Source organism: Corvus kubaryi, unplaced genomic scaffold, assembly GCF_017639235.1.
Source record: "Corvus kubaryi isolate FWS band 111438036 unplaced genomic scaffold, C.kubaryi_AGA036_p1.0 37334, whole genome shotgun sequence".
In the NCBI taxonomy this organism is placed as follows: Eukaryota; Metazoa; Chordata; class Aves; order Passeriformes; family Corvidae; genus Corvus; species Corvus kubaryi.
In genome coordinates this window covers 603668-620066 of record NW_024581108.1, presented here as the reverse complement: position 1 = coordinate 620066, position 16399 = coordinate 603668, and the positions used below count along the sequence as shown (strand labels likewise).

The 16399-nt window shown below is 50.4% G+C and overlaps 1 protein-coding gene across 3 annotated transcripts in view; it reads right to left on the bottom strand.

Annotated features, from left to right (window-relative positions):
• Positions 1 to 1231: 1231 nt before the first annotated feature.
• The window catches only part of PBX1 (PBX homeobox 1), a 135635-nt gene continuing 120467 nt past the window's right edge, over positions 1232 to 16399 (bottom strand). For 2 of the 3 annotated variants that reach the window (XM_042029720.1, XM_042029719.1), the window contains 3 exons: positions 13875 to 13987; positions 12278 to 12367; positions 1232 to 5839 (listed from right to left, as the gene is read on the bottom strand). In XM_042029720.1, coding sequence (XP_041885654.1) covers positions 5747 to 5839; positions 12278 to 12367; positions 13875 to 13987 — 296 coding nt within the window. In that variant the 3' untranslated portion in view covers positions 1232 to 5746. The remainder of the gene's footprint in view (positions 5840 to 12277; positions 12368 to 13874; positions 13988 to 16399) is intronic. The other variant, XM_042029721.1, reaches the window with a different exon arrangement.

The window sequence follows — 16399 nt, the reverse complement described above, 5'->3', positions numbered from 1 at the left end:
CGGACAAAGACATGAGCTGGGAGAGGAGCCAGGTGCTCAAGCCCACCCTGGCCCCCAAAGGACGTGTGACAGGATCCCCCAGCCCCAAGAGCATCTGCGCACCCTTCCCAGCACCGCTGCCCGCCTCGCTGAGGCGATTCCCTCACCGGAGCCCGATGAGACTTAGCATTTCTCTGTTTGGAGCCGGGATGAGGGTTTATTAGAAGGGAACAGCTGGGAGCAGGCTGATATTTAAACTGGTATTAGGAGAGCAGCGGCGGAGGGAGATAATTCCTGGGGCGGCGTGGAGCGCGGCGCCGGGGAGCTCCGGGGGGCTCTGCCAGAGAGCGATACAGTTAATTTGCAGCCGGAGCTGGAGGCTGGCCCGCGCTGATATTGCCGTGTTATTTAGAAGAGAAAGGTCAGGCTGGAGATTGAATAATCATTGACAAGAAATCCATGGGGGAGCGGGGCGGCAGCTCCAGGCAATCGCCAGCATCCCCGTGCTGCCTTCCCAAGGGGATTCTTCCCATCCGCTCGGGTCCCCGTGAGGTGTCAGAGGTGTTTGTGGCTGATTCAGCCCCGCCTTTCTCCAGCTTGGGAGCTGGGGAATCACAGCCGCCCCCTGTTCCATCTAAAACCTCTGTCTCTAGGGACAAGGCAGAGCTGTCCTGGTTTTCATCCTACGCATAGGCTCTTTTTTAAATTGCAAATTATTTTTAAATTTAAAATTACTTTTTTTCTTCTCAGATTTTCTTTTCGATTTTTTTTCTCCTTTTTTAAACTAAAACCGCCCAGGGAAAACAGGAGAGGCTTGTAAGCCTTCCCCTGCTCCCCAGGCCTGCCCCAGACCTTGGTGTGATAAAGAAAGTCCTCTTTCTACCTCTTTTTGGAAAGCAGTGCACTAACAAGTCCAAGAAAGCAGTGAACCAGCAACAAAAGGTTGAATTTTTTTTTTTTTTTATGGACAAAGCCACGTGTCCAGGAGAACTTGCCTCCTTCTGCACAGGGAAACTGAGACATGGGGGAAGGCACCAGGGATGCAGCGCCTCAGGGAAAATCCCAAATCGCCTCCCTCTGGCTCCCATGGTCACACCACCAGGCACAGGACCCAACATAAGGGTATTTACTACCTTTCTTCACCCCCTCACTGCACCCCAAAACCTTCCTGCCCCCGGTACCCCAAGGGGAAAACCCCAGGTTTATTTTCCTCTTTTTCTTCCCCAAAAAATACACCAGGTTTGGTTTCAGGGTTTTTGGTTGTTTTTGTTTTTTTTTTTTTTTGATTTTTTTTTTTTTGCAACAAAAGAAACTATTTATTTGGAATATGCATTACCAGTACAAATCAGGAAACTGTAAAACCTACACCTTGTTAGTATCGTCATAGAACATAAAAGTTTCAATTGGGATCAGAAAGACAGAGGCCTTTTTCTTTACAGAAGCAGAAAAGCTTAAAGTTTCAAAACCAGGTTGGAACAGAGAGTCTTTTTTTTGTCTTTTTTTGGGGGGGGGGGGTTTTTATTTTTTTTCTTTTTTTTCTTTTTTTAATATTTGGAATCCATTAGGAAGAGAGAAAAAAAAAGATGGGGGAAAAAAAATAGAAAAGAAAAAGCAACTCTGAACTGGATCACCTTTACAAAGGACAGAAAGGCCTTTGCAAGAACAAAAAAAGCAAACTGACAAAACCAACCCCCCAGGCAATGTCTGATTTACATCGTCTTAATAATAATAAAATAATAATAATAATAAAGGCGTACAAAACCAAAAGAACTCCAAGAAACCTTGGGACTAAAAGTAACACCCCAAACCCTAAACCAGTCAGTGATGTGAAAAGCTCAGGTGTTTTGGGAGGAGCAGGAAAATGTTTTAAGAGAAAACTGAAGTGATGCCAACCAGCACCTTCCTCAGCACTCCTCCTCGAACCCCACTCTGCAGCCACTGGGATTTGGGGCTGGATTTGGGGCCATTTTGGCCATGTCCCACCCCTTGTCCCATCTCAGCACCCTGATGCAGCCAGGGCTGGGGGCCAGGCTGCGAGACCTCATCTTCAGCAAGGTCCATGGGCGACGTGAGGTTGGAACATTCCTTGCTCCAAACCCTTCAGCTTTGGGACACTGGGATCCAGGGCAGAGCGTACAGCTATCTACACATCTTGGGAAGGATTCCTGCCCTTGCATCACTTCCACGCAGCTCAGCAACATCCCCAGAATGGAGACCCATGGGGGCTCAGGACTTGATTCCCCATCTCCTCCCCCAAAACCCCTCGGAATTCCATCTCTCTTTGGAGATGTAATCCCACTGCTCAGCCCCAGAGCAGCCACGCAAGGATCTTCTGGAGCTGGGATGTGAAAGGACTGGGGAGAAGAACTCCCCCCCAAAACACCACCATCACTTTTCACATCACTCAGGTCACAGCTGAAAAATGCAGGGGAAGCGGCAAGGCCATCGTCTCAGGTCAAAATAAACTCAGCATCATCATCATCATCATCATCATCATCATCATCATCATCAAAGCGCCCCCCCCCCTCCCCCCATCCCAAATAATGCCAAACAAACAAAAAGGTTCATTTCTGGGTCTCAACGTTAAGAAACATAAAGTGTTAGACTGTACCTATTAATGCTCACTATTCCAACCATTTTTTTCCTTTTTAAAGTTTTACAAAATGAATTACCGTCACTTTTTAAACATTGTGAAAGAAGAAATGAGTGTGCACAACTCTACACTTTTCTAGCATTCTTGAACTAATTCACAAATGCAAGAAAATGGAAAAAAAACCAAACCATGGGAAAAAACAAACAAACAAAAAAAAGGAGGATGAATGTAGGTAGTTTGATGTTATAAACTATACAGGAATGAAGCGCCTGTTGCCACAGAAAGAACAGGGACAGGACCTTCCCCCTGTTCAATTTTGCGTGCTAAGAGGGTCATTTTTTATTCTTTTATTATAAACACTATTAAATTCCGACTGCGTTTTTGGTTTTTTTTTTCTCCTTTATCTGAATATACAAGAACATTCATTATCAAATGTTCGTTATCATCAATACTACAAAGAACGAGACACAAATCGCAAGAAACAATGGAAAATGTTAATAAAGCTGAAAGAATCATTGAGTTTTTTTTGTGATTTTTTTTTCATTTTTATTTTTTTTGAGTTTCTGCAGGTTTTTTTTTGTTTGTGGTTTTTTTGTGGTTTTTTGTTTTGTTTTGTTTTGTTTTTTTGGTATCGAAGTCAGGTTTTTCTGGGCAGAAAAAAAAATAGTAATAAAAAAAAGAAGAAAAAAACCCACAACACTTGGGGCTGGAGCAAGGGAGGAGAATGGGGAGAAGAAACAAAACCCAAAAAATAAAAAAAGCAAATAAAAAGGCAAGCAAGCAGCTACACCAACACAAACTGGAGGGACCAACTGGGGAACTCAGGAGGGGATTTGCAAAGTACCGTGGAGGAGTGAGGGCCCAGCCCACGCAGGGGGTGCCTGGGCAGGGGGATAGGCAGGAGGGGCAGGAGGGGCAGCAGGGCAGGGGAGGGCAGCCCCAATGTGGGCTGGCTCCAGCAGGCAGTGGTTTTGGTTCATTCCTGGTTGGTTTAAGAGGGACACTGGCATTCCCGAAGGCATGGCACTGTTGCCGCTTGGGAGAACAGGCCTGACCCAGTCCCGTGTCCCTGGAATGCTTTGCCAGAACAGGTTCATGTAAAATAAGCTGGAAGTGGACGAAAGGCAGCACTGAGGGACGCCACGGGAAGAAGGGGAGAGTGGGAAGGTGCAGAGCTCGGGAAGGTGGGCAGCACCTCCAGACTGTCCTTGCAGGAAAAGAACCTTCTCCATGCTCTTGACACACAGCTAGGAGGCAGCCCTAGGCCCCTCATGTCACATCCTGTTCTGCCACAGGGTCCTCACTCCTGGTGTGGATGCAAAAGGAGCCGAAAGTGTCACTGCTGGACCCATAAAGCCCCTGTGCTGCAAGGTAACAGTGTGTCAGAGCTGTGGCCACACCACCACTGTGCCCTGCAGGCAAGGACTAGTATTTTTTCCAGCAGAAAGGTGGAAATATTTTTGGCAGAGCTCTAATTTTAAATGGTTTCTGCTTAATGCTGCTCCCTCCTGGCAGCTCACACCTTGACGCCAGCACAAGCAGGGTGGGCATGGACATTCAACAGCGTGAGGTATTGATCCCAAGGGATACTGAGATCCATTATGAGGTGTCAGACATCCTGCACCCACACCAGTTCCCAGCACACCCAGGGTCCTGACGCAGGCTGGCTCAGCCTCCTCACACCCACTGTAAGAACTGATGGCCAGAAGTCCCACCTGGGCACATAGCTCAGCCTGCTGCCCAGGGAAACTGGTGTTGCCTCTTCCTGCTCTTCCATGAAAGCCATGTCCTCCCAGCATCAGCCTGAAGGGGCAGGATGAAGCCTCGCTCGCCAGCCACCACTGCTTGTCCCAACAGTGGACCAGAAAAGCTGTGCAGAAAATCCCATGAGTTCTTCCATGGCCACTGCCCAGGGTAACTCCTGGGATAAAAGCAGCAGCTTCAGCACACAGACACCCCTCAGTGGGGCACCCACCTGTCCTACAGAGCAAACCTGTGGCAATGAAGCATTATCAAAAGCACCCGAGACACTCAACCCAGCACTTCCAGACTTCCAGCCTCTGGCATTCTGCTGCCCATCCCTCGCTACCAGCTCAGCAGGGCTTTGGGAACACAGGGGGTGGCATAAACCTCTGTGGGTCCTGCCTGAACTGGGGAACCCAGCTCCTCCTCTCCTGCAGTGCAGCACCTCCTGGAAACAGGAGCCAACACCCTGTGACACCGTCCTCACCAGGAAAACTCGACCACCAGCCCCTCTAGCTGTTGTTAGAGAAGTGCTGGTGTCCCATCAGCCATCCATGCCTGATCCCACACAGCTCCATGAAGGTGTAAGCACCTCCATTATCAGCAATGGCTGCTTCTCACCTGCCTCTGCCTCCCCATCCTTCCCTCCTCTTCTCTCCTCCAACAACCGGCAGGGAGGACAGCAGGGTTTCGTGGCTCATCCAGATCACAGCAGCCAGCGGGACGGATGCTTGGCCAAGTAGGGCTGGGACTGGGAAGTGCTGGCGGTTTCCCTGGGGCTGGGAATGGCAATGGGAATGGTACCTTCTGGAAGTGAATGGGAGCAGGCTGGCTCCTTCTACGTACATGGGGCCTGTGCCATCTGCCCTGTCCCTGCAGCACCCAAGAGACAGCTCACTGGGGCAGGGCTGAGTGCAGGAGGCTGCGGAGATGAGGCGGGAGCAGATTCCCTATGGTGGCGATTCCCTACGGAGAGGTAGCGAGAAAGAAGGGAGGCAGAGGGGCTGCCTGCTAGCGAGGGAGCAAGACGTGACTGAGGTACATTTGTGGCTCCTCAGAAATACACCCAGCATCAGGCTGTATACTGCTCTGGGGTTGGTTTTCGTGGTGGTGGTGGATTTTTGCTTCTCCTCCTTAAAATCCTTCTACCTTCAGTGGGTAGGGGGGAGGGGAAGGGAGTGGTGTTGTGGCAGTGGCAAGGAGGGGGAGAGCGGCTTCTACCCAGAAAAGAAAGGGAAGAGAGTATAAAGAAGTGTCCAGATTGGCTGAAAAAAGCATCCCGACGAAGAGAAGAGAAGAGAAGAGAAGGAGTCTTCTTGTGTGTGCTGATTGGGTTCACCTCCAGTCTGACTGCTGCGGTGTTAGGAGAGGCCCCCTCCCCTCCCACCCCCGCCGGGGCCTGCTCAGCCAGGGATGCAATTTGCTGGGAGATCAGTTGGACGTATCAGAGTGAACGCTGCCAGGGCCTTCTGTGGGGGAGGTCACCGATGATGGGGTAGTAGCGTCTTGCCAACCTCCATTAGCCTGCAGGAAGCGACACACAGACACATCAGTCACCCAGTGGGCACAAACAGCCCTACACAAAGCACCCATTCACCTCAGACCCCCTGCCCCCAGCTTCTCCCTCAGATGGGACCAGTGTAGGAGGCAAAGATGTCCCCTCTGACTCCCCCATCCCACCCCAGACCACAGGGCTCCATCAGTGGGACAGGGCAGAAACATTCCTGTTGAAAACAGATTTTGATAAACTGCAAGTGCTCACACAAAGTCCATCCCTTAAAAAACCATGTTTCTCCAGAACCCCAAGCTCTGGTCATTTGGGGGTTTTTAACCCCTGATTATGACCCTTCCTCATATGGAAGAAAGAAAATAGCAAACACCTCACTCCAGAACCACCAGCCTGAATGTTATCTGAACCCAAGTGCTGTGAACACGCAGAACAAGCAACAGGTCCCGTGGAACTGCTGAGCTGTGCCCCCCAGAAAAGCTCCACATCTCCACCTCATCAAGGGAAGCCAAGCCACAGCGCAACAGAGGTGACACCATTATATCCCATCTGAGGGCTCATGCAGCAAAGCATGGTAGACAACATGTTTCTTCTCCTAAAAACAGATGCAGAGCCAAATTCTCCAGGCACTCCAGAGCTGAGCTACCTGAGGGCCCTGGCTGCCGCAGGCAGGAGCCAGCAGCGCACAGAAGCTGCTCCTCCGTGGCTGCCATCCCCTTTGGAGAGGAGCAGATGTCACACCCAACCTCCTCTGCCTGCTCTGACATTGATTCAGTGCTTAGCTAATTAATCCTTCCCAACCACTGCCCAAGCTCCAGTTGGCAGCAGTTGCTGTCCCGCTTTAGACATGCCCAGGCTGCTTTTCCCACTCTGGCTGTTCCCCTGCCTGCTGCATCATCCAACGCTGGCCCTGCCAGCTGGGACCCTGCACACCCCAAAGGGGTGAGGGTAGGAAAATTCCCCACCCTGAGGTGCTGCTGCCCAGCTCCTGCCTCCCTGAGAGGCTGCTGAGATGGGAGCAAAGAGCTGATCACAGGTGAGCCACAAAAACCCTTGTTTGAGGAGGCAGACCACCTCACAGCAGGCATGCACAAAGCAAAAAAGACAAGAGGTGTGCACACCCCTTCCTGGGCTTGTGTGCTCTTCCATATGTGCACGGTTCGGGCAACAGCAAGGAAAGCAGGAATCATGACCTGAGCTTGCTCACAGGTTAGCAAACTCCACTTCACCTTGCGTGCAAGTGTGAAACCAGACTATGCACAAGCATTAACCAGCCCCGTTTACCCCATGCCCACTGCCCCCACCAGCTCCCACCCACACCCAGGCCCTGACCCACCATCCCTGCACTACCCAAGATGCAATATCCACCCTTACACGTCTTGGACTGCTGCAAGAGGCAGCAATTACTGTAGATAATCAGCCCGACAATGACAGGCCGCGTAAAGAGAGACACAGAGCCAACTCCGCCGCCCTGAGACTGGCATATTCAAGTACACTTAGGACATTAATAGCAATTTACGTGCCATCAGTGAGAGAGAACCACAATAGCTGTGCTGGCAGCCTCTTATTACCAAGCCTGTTATTTGTTGGAGTTACAAGCTATAATCACAACAGAAACTTTCAAAACCCTTATCTTCCGTGACGCACCAAATCTATTTCAGAGCCGTAATTGCTATGTCACTGGACAGTTTGCTGCTTAATGCACTCAGATGCCATTTAGTGTTTGCAGGGTCGTTATGGCAAGCAGGAGGGGGGAGAGTGGTGGGGGCTGCGTGGAGCAGGGCTCCGGCCCTATTGTACTCAACTATTTTTAGCGAGGCTTTTGCCTGCCAGCCACGGCTGGAAGGAGCAATTGAGCAGTGGCTGCACGTTCAGCACCCTGCTCCCCAAAATCCTTGGAAGGTACTGTAGACTGGGAATGAGCCTTCCTGTGCTTCAGGAGTTTGTGTGGCTAAACACAACCTTGGTGACATCCAGTGGGAAGTCAAGAGAATGTTGGGGAGAGGCCAACCCAGCCTGGGAAGGCTGTAAGTTGTGGGTCAAGTGATGGAAAGGAGGACCCAAGGTTGGCTGTGACATCTCAACACCATCCTTTGGTATAGAAAAGCCCTCCATGAGGAGGCCAGATCCTTCCCCAGGCAGAGGGAATGCAGGCACCATCCCCACTCACCCTGGAGTTCACTCCATTGCTGCACGGATCAAGCCACATGTGGGATTCATCCAATTCCACCCGGATGGCTCTACCTCTTCCAATCACAGAGATCCCTTGGGATTTGACTGTAGTAAATCAGTTGGGATCTCCCTCAAGGACAAGGGAGTCTTTTGAGGAGGCTGCTGCTCCTTGCAGAGCCCCTGCACACAGCGGTGACTTCTTCAGATGTCACCTTCTGGTGTCAAAGCACAGGCAAAGCCTTGGTGACTGTCCAAGTCTGAAGCCCCAGCAAATGATTGCTGAAGCAACTTGTTTTGGTGCCCATTTCCACAGGTCTCAGCTTTTTTGTCACCTCCAGCAAGTCTGGCTGGCTCCCTGCCTGGGCCTCCTACATGGGGCTGGGAGATGACTTTCAGCCAATTTTTAAAGGAGCCTTCTGCTTAGCACGGAGGCTGTCCCAGCATCCCACCTCCTGTGACCAAATCCTTGTCCCATCAACAATGGCACAGGGTGTCAGGTCAACCTCCAAACCCACCAGTTACCAGCCAGTCTGACAGAGCAGCCTCAAAGCCTTTTCAGACCTCTGAGCTTTTAAGAGCTTCTATCAGGGCCTCCTTACAATATGCATTGAAGGTCTTATCATCCACCAGAGACTCCAGCCTTGTCTGGACATCCCTTCCCAAGGATCATGGCCAGGCATCCCTGGCCATCAGAACACACCAAGGCATCCCTTATGGATGGAGCTTGTGCACTAAAGCCCTGCCAGACCAACTTCTATACCCCAGCTGGTGGCCATGACCATGAACCAAAGCTTGACCATGATGGTGAACTGCAGCTGGCTGAGGAACAGAGCAACCACTTTCTTCCCAAGGCTCAAATTTTTAGAACGAAAGATCTCGGATCAAGTAAGGAGCTCTCAGCTTCTTCATGTACCAATCTTTGTTGGCAAGAGTGGATCCAAAACTTCCCATCACACCGAGCCACTGGCCACTACCATCCAGGTCACAAACACACTGCTCTGTGAACAGGCACAGGTCTGCACAGCAGTAGTGTTAACTCAAGAAGTTCACTGTCTGATGAACTTTAAGAACAGCTCCTCATTTTAGACTTTTAAATTATCTGTAAGTTAAATTAAGTCCAAAACCAAATTTCTGAAAGGGCTTTAAGGTAACTATAGTTCACTCATTCACTAGCATGTGGGGAAAGTAGAACACTTTGTGGATTTACAGCCATAGGCACTGGCAGCAAAGGTGATGTTATAGGGTGGAACCCTCCAGAGGACTGTGGCAATAAAGATCCAGCTTCTGTTGGAACCCATCAGAATGTGAGCTTTCCTAAATGCTTTGAAACCCCTGGTCTCAGAGACCTCCTGAGTACACATGTGGACCCCCATGAACAAACACTGTCCAGACAGCCCAGACACTTAACAACTCTCACTTCATGGTGCAAAACCCTACAACCCCACAGTTTGCCAAAAGGGTGGCTCAGGCCCCAAACCTCCTGAAAGGAGGGCAGGTCCCTGCTTCTTCTCAGTGTGACCCAAGGCTGGGTATCCTCAAGACAGCTCCTGTCTCCACCACCCCTCCACTGTCAGTGTCCCCATCCCATGCTGGGACTGGCACTGTCCCCACCTATGGAAGAGAAGGCTCTGTTCTCCCTCTGTCTCAGCTCTGTCTCCCTCTGTCTGTGGGTCACAGGGCTGGCGATGGCTGGGACACTGCCCATTATCCTGCTAATGATGCAGAACCAACTCCAGCCCATCCCGCCCTGCAGAGCAGCCTGTCAGCCAGAGCAGCAGAGACATGCAGGGAACTGGGCTTTGGGTAGATCCCTCTTCTCAGCTGTCACGACTTACATGCATTTAAAAACTCACCCTCCATCAAGGAAGGCAAACCCTGAGCGTTGTCTCCCCTGCCAAGCTTTCTAGCAGCGGAGCTGGGCAACCTGCTGCTGACTTCCTGGTGCTGACGGGCTCCAGGGATGACTTAACCTCAGTCCTGCGCAGACATCATTGTGACAGGGCTCTTGACTAGGTTTCGGCTCATCTCCTTCCAGCAGCTCACGGGGATGCTCGGGTGATGCGGGGACGGCAGCTTTCTGTGTCACAATCAGCTTTGCTCTGCATTCCACTGCCCCTCCTTGGCATTAAAGGGTTCACGAAAAGGCAGGGAAGCCCTGTCTGTTGGGAGACAGCCACCCTGTCTGCACTGAGGAACCCAGGACCAATGCTTCCTAAAGGACAGCCACACTTGAAGGTGGACAAACTGGGATCCATCAAGGGACCTCACTGGATGGGAAGACATTAAGTGACAATCAGGCTGGAGCACACTAACTGGGATATAGGGGAAACAAAGTATTTGGGGACAAAGAGGCAATCCAGAAGGTGCTTCCTACCCGCTCAGCTCTGGACTCCCTGCCTCATTCCCCATGCCTAACACAGCTTTATGGGGAATTGAGGAGTCACTCACACAGTGCAGTCCCTTTGCCAACCTGCCCCCCTCTTGACAACATCCAATACGGGTCAGTTTGGGCTTCTGCCCTGCCTGAAAACCAGCCTGAGAAGACATCAGATGACAAACATGCCGGGTCCCCGTTTAGGAAGCACAGAGGTGTCCTGTTGAGCCCCTGCCACTCTCAGTTCACCAGTTCTCATTGCTACTCATGGGAACACTGGTTCTCCCACAGAGAACCACAGCCAGAAACACCAACTCAGCTCTCCGTGTCCTATTCAGCTTTTGCGTTTTCACTCTCTCCTCCTTCTCGTCTCCCCCATCACCCCCTCCCTGCCTCATAATCCCCGGCAGCAACCCTCCCCCCCAAATTTTGGCTTAACCCAGCCCACTGTTATTTTCCAAGCCAACTGCAACTGTAATCAGCTCAGCCTCTTTCCTTGGGAGTATTTTAATTTATACAAAAGTATCATCTCTTATCATGATCAGCCTGCGATTCATTTACTCTCCAAGTATTAAAAAGCCAGAAAGGGAATAAATTCAGCGCACAGAGAAATTAATGTGGAACGATAGGCTCTTTCATGTGGCATTTCCAAGTGCCGTTTTTGCAAGGGGCTTATGTAATGAGACATAATTATCTGCACATGTTCAATTACATTACTTCAGAAATCCTCCCTGCCTCTGCCTCCTGACGTCAAGCCGCCCACTAAGCCCTGGCACCCGCAGGAGGGGTTCAGAGCCCCCCGTCCCAGGGCACCCCTCTTCCTGCACCCTCTCCACACGCTGGTGGTGGCCATCCTGCAAGATGGTCACACATCAGGTGACAAATGGTGCAGGAGAGTGGAGGGTGATGGGACTGGATGGTGCACCATACTGGGGTCTCACCTGCAGGACCACCATCCCACCCAGAGGATCATCACCTCCCTGACTAGTTCAAAACCACCCTATCTCAACCATCAGCATCCTGTGGCAGCCAGCTATGTCCAGGGCAGCTGCCTCCTCCTCTGTGCCACTCCGGACACCACTGCCACCACCCACTCAGCACTCACAGCCTCCTTTTCCAGGCTGCCCTCCTCTCTCAGCTTGCTGTCACCGCCGCTGAGATGGTGGACGATTGATCTGAGAAATGAAGTTGGATTGCTGTCCCAAATCCACACTGGGTTCTCCTTGTGTGTGTCTGATCGATTTCCCCCTGTGCGACACAGCTTGTCGCTATGAATTTTCATGCTAGTCAGAACCCGCCAGCGCACCCAAGAACAAGGAGAAGATGCTCCAGAGATTGCCCTCCCCCTCGCATCCTCCCCCAGCCCGCTTGGGCGAGGTTTTCTTGGGTTGACACTGGCTGGCTTTGTGGGTTTTTTCCCTCCTTTTATTTGTAATTGCTATCGCTGCCAACCCCATTGCTGCCACGTTCTCAGATGCCAGCCAGAGATGGGTTATTTTTAGCTGGTCGCTCCAGGATGGTGCCACTGGCCTCCGTGTGGAACCATCTCTGGGCTGGGGCGTTCGCAGTGACATTCCCCACTGTGGTTACATGAGGTGTCACCTGTTTAGCAGCTCCTCTCGGCTGAGCGCGTGTGGCCGCAGGTGCTGGGCGAACGCTGATGGGCTGTGACAGTCTGAGACGCCAGCTGCCTGCACACAGCCTGCCCTGGCGCCACTTTTTTTGTGGGCAAACTTCCGCCGTTGGCGTGACCAATACAGAAGGAATAAACTAGGCGACCGTAAAGGCAAAGACAAGTCCTACTAACTGGCGTTCTGAGCCCTATGGCTTTGAAATAATTGGTAGTGAGAGAACAAAAATAAAAAAAAAAACCAAAAACCAGAACCCAAGCCTATTTTTTTTTTCTTACACTGATGCCCTGCGGACTATACATCTGACTTGCCGCGAGTCCGTCACTGTATCCTCCTGTCTGGCTGATAACATGGCGAAGGGTATCCACCTAAACAGACCAATGACAACAAAAACACAAATTAGAGGGAATGAAAGGTTAGTGGCCAAAGCCGCTTCCATTCATCTTCGCTAAGATAAAAGCAAACGAACAGTAGTAACAATAATCGTGATCATCACCATAATAAAAATAAAGGTAGATATTCAAAGAGGCGTAAAAGAGAGCTGCAGTTGGTCTTGTGGAGAGACATGAGCCAGAGGACCTCTCCTGCCTCCCTCACCATCCCCTGCCTGCCCCAGCAGCCTTGTCACACTCTCCTTGGTCCCATGTCCTTTGACAAGAAGAGTGGGGAGGGAGAACAGTGTGACAGGTATGGGGTGGCATCTCCTGGAGCACATCGTTGCAGCCATGTCCACCATTGTGCTCAAGCACCCACCTTCCCACCCCTACCCTCTTCCACCCTTGACCCCAAGCACTGCTCACAGCAGTGGAAGGACATCTTTGGAGTCGGCCAAGCACCTTCACTGTGGAGGGCCCAGAAAGGAAATATACCTACCATGGCAAAGGTACAAGCAGCTCTCCTCTGGGTCCCCTGTTCCTCTCCCTCATTCCCCCAGCCCAGCCCCAGCAGTGGCGCATATGGTGAGCACATCTCACTGCCCACGGATGATGAGTACTCCATGTCCAGCCCCACGGGGGAGCAGCCTTGGCTTTAGAGAACTCTCCTTGCCCAATGCAGAAGTGTCAGAGCGGCTGTTGTCTCTCAGCACAGAACAGAGCCTTAGATGCCAGAGAGGGGACCCATGGCACATCTGGACATTGGATGGGAGGTGGGAGATCTGAGTGAGCTCCTATTTTAAATTCTTCCTTTTTGCCCCAAGCATGGGTTGATGTTTCAGCAATGCTGCTCAAAGCTCCCTTGGCTCTCTCCTCCTGGTATGTACAGGGGTGGTGTGAGTGCCTGTGATTTGGGGAGGTGGGGAGATGGTGAAGGGTGGCTTTTATTTATAAAAAATAATTAAAAATTTATCTATGTATTTGAACATTTACTGCCTTTCAGCAGACACCTGGTTTGGCATCAAAGGAGTAAGTGGAAGTCTTGTAAAATGAGACACCAGTCCAAACATCTGGCCCCTTCCCTTGGAAAAATAAAGCAAGCAGAACCTAAACCTGAGCTGCTTTTGTTTGACTTTGTGTCTATTCTCCTACACCTTCTCTCCTCCTAAGTACGACTATCAAGCCAGAGCCAAATGCATTCACAAAGTGTGGGCAAGTCTCCTCAAGACCATGGTTGTTGGTTTGGTTGGGTGTTTGGTTTTGGTTTCTTTTGGATTGTTTTTTGGTTGATTTTTTTTGTTTGGTTTTTTTTGGTGGTTGTGCCTGTTGCTTTTTTTGGTTGGTTGGTTTTTCAGTTTGCTTTGCCTTTTTAAAGTGTTGGTTGGTTCATTTGTGCTGGTTGAGATTTGCTCTTTTCAGACGGGAGGGAGAAGTGCCAATACAATCAAAGGCTCCTCCAACACTAATGCATTCACTGGCAGTACATCGGATGGGTCCCTACCTGTGACTGCACGTTGGCTCCAACCTGGGCCCCTTGGTAAGAATCCCCATTGAGAGACTGCACGCTCATGAACAAATCTCCAGAGTTTGACATGTTAAAAGAACTGGAAGAACCTGGAAAGGAAAGAGTGAGGCACCTGAATCACAGAAAGGAAAAAGATCCACCCCATGACTCTCAGCCAAGAGGAAGGAACAACATGCAAAGCAACCACAAAAACAAAACACACAGTCAGGTTAGTAGTATGAAGAACAGAGCAAGCAAAAAAAAAAGGATGCACTCTTGAGGTTATTCAAAGCCACATGTTACAGCTCAATGCCAAGGACATTCTTCAACAGCTCCTCAGCTGGAGGAAGGATTCTTCATGCTTTTGACTGAGACAAACAAAACACAGCCTGGAGGACTTGGACAGCATCAGAATCCTTCAGGCAGCTCTGAAGGATCTTGGCTGTTGGAGGTGTGCACCCAGCAGACTGCACTGGAGATCAGGATTACCCAGACAAGCCCCACTACTGAGAGCAGAAGCCTTTGCAGCAGGCGAACCAAGCCCACGCTGAGAAGCTCAGAACACGGTGGGTAATTCTAGCCCGTGCTGCTCCCTGCAGGGTGAAACCTCCAGATCCCATCCAGCCCCACGGCTGGAGCTTTGGCTGACCCACAGGGAGGCTCTGCGAGGGAGCAGTGCATGGGGTTTGCCTTCAGGACATCAGGAACCCGTCACTGGTGAGAACTGCAGAGCACCAGGAGCAAAGGCTCACAAAAATGTGAAGGCACCTGGGTTAGACTCCCAGTGCCCATCACGCTGGCAAAAGTCCTTCATTGTGATGGCCCGTGAGAGAACACAAGGGTGTCGCAGCCCTCCCAGGCCAGCTGCCCCAGAAGAACAAGCTTGCTAAGCAAATTCCCCACTGCATGCACCAGTCGTCAATGTTACACTAAAAAAATTGTAACGGTGAAGACAACTGGGTGGGATCAGGATAAAAAATGAAAAGAAAAAAAAAATCCCGCCTTTGCAGAAATAGTTTTATGCTTCCAGTTTTGAGATATCTGAGCACCTGAACCATTTAATGGAAGAAACAAACCCATCATGTAACTGGAAGGCAGGGAAGGCAGCAAGGGGGTTAAAAATAAATAAAAAGGTTTTATGGGATTATTTCAGAATTTATCGTGCAGATCAGCGCGTTAAGTGTGAGACAGCTCAACGTGCAAGGTTTAGTTATACATGACGTTAGCCTTGGAAAGGAGAGACTTCAGGGGCCCAGGTCAGCTACGCTTTCGGCTCCAGTCCCAAATATACTCTCATCATCTACACTGTCATTTCCAGCTTGGAAGACTGGCAACCACAGTCCTGGTGGAATTGCCCAACTATGGCTCATGCGTATGCTCTGAGAAATGCCTGGCAATCCCCCTCCCTTTGCCGGAGAGGGAAGAAATGCTGGACAGATCCCAGCTGTGCCCTGGAGGTGGACCAGGAAGGTTCCTCTGAAGGAAGTGACTTCTGACAAAGGTCAGGGAGCAGGTGGGAGGTCTATGCTGGAGACCTCATGTTCACTATGTTCTCTGCTGCTCTCTTAGTGACCGGCTCTTCTGTCAGGTGCTGGCAATTCTCAGAATCAAAGGAAAGCAGAAACATCGCTACTAGATACAAGAGAAAGACTCATCCTGAGCACAGTGAGTCTTGGATCAGGACCCTCCCACTGGTGCCTGAAAAGAGCGAAGCCAGGAATAGCTCATTGTCCGTGCTCACTGTCAACCTGCCCAACCTGTTCTGGAGAGTAATCCCCACAGTGCTGCGTAAGATAACCGGGACTAGTCAGGAGGCAGCTGTAACCATCACCTCCTCTGCTCGGCTGGCAAAGGGCTCCTGTCACTTCCCAACCTCTCAGGTTACTCGCTATTTTAAAGGCAAGAAACCTAGAGAAACGAGCTGGCAGACTGGGGACAGCCCACCCTGATAGTGCTCAACTTTAAGTGTGAAGATAGGCACGTTTCACACACACAAAGATGCTTCCGACCCCATTTTCTTAGTGATTGCTTTGACCACCTTAATAAAAGCACAGGATAGTAACAGAGCTTTGTACTCCCACAGTGGCTGAGAATCAAAAGACTCTGCAGCTACTGCTCATAAGAAGCAGAGAATATTCTCCTCTTCTTTTGAGGTGAGCAGAAATCTTTGAGATCAAACAAATAATCAGTGGCAGAGCTGGAAAGAGGACTCTGGAATCTCTAAGCACCTGGCATGGCACTGCTATCACTCTGCCGCCAGCTGAGCAACATTTCATCCCACCTTCCCCTACCAAAAGAAAATTATAACAACAATAACAAATAAAAATGCCATAAACTTAACTGATATTTTATTGAAACTTAACAAACCTGGCCATAAAATTGAGACTGGAAGGGAGGAAATAAAAATAAACAAACAGCCACAAACTCTAGTTCTGAAGAGCGACAATGTCTTGGAAATCATGAGGAGCGCTGGAAATGTCACTTACAAGATATACACTGCTATTGGCAAGGGGTATTTTTAC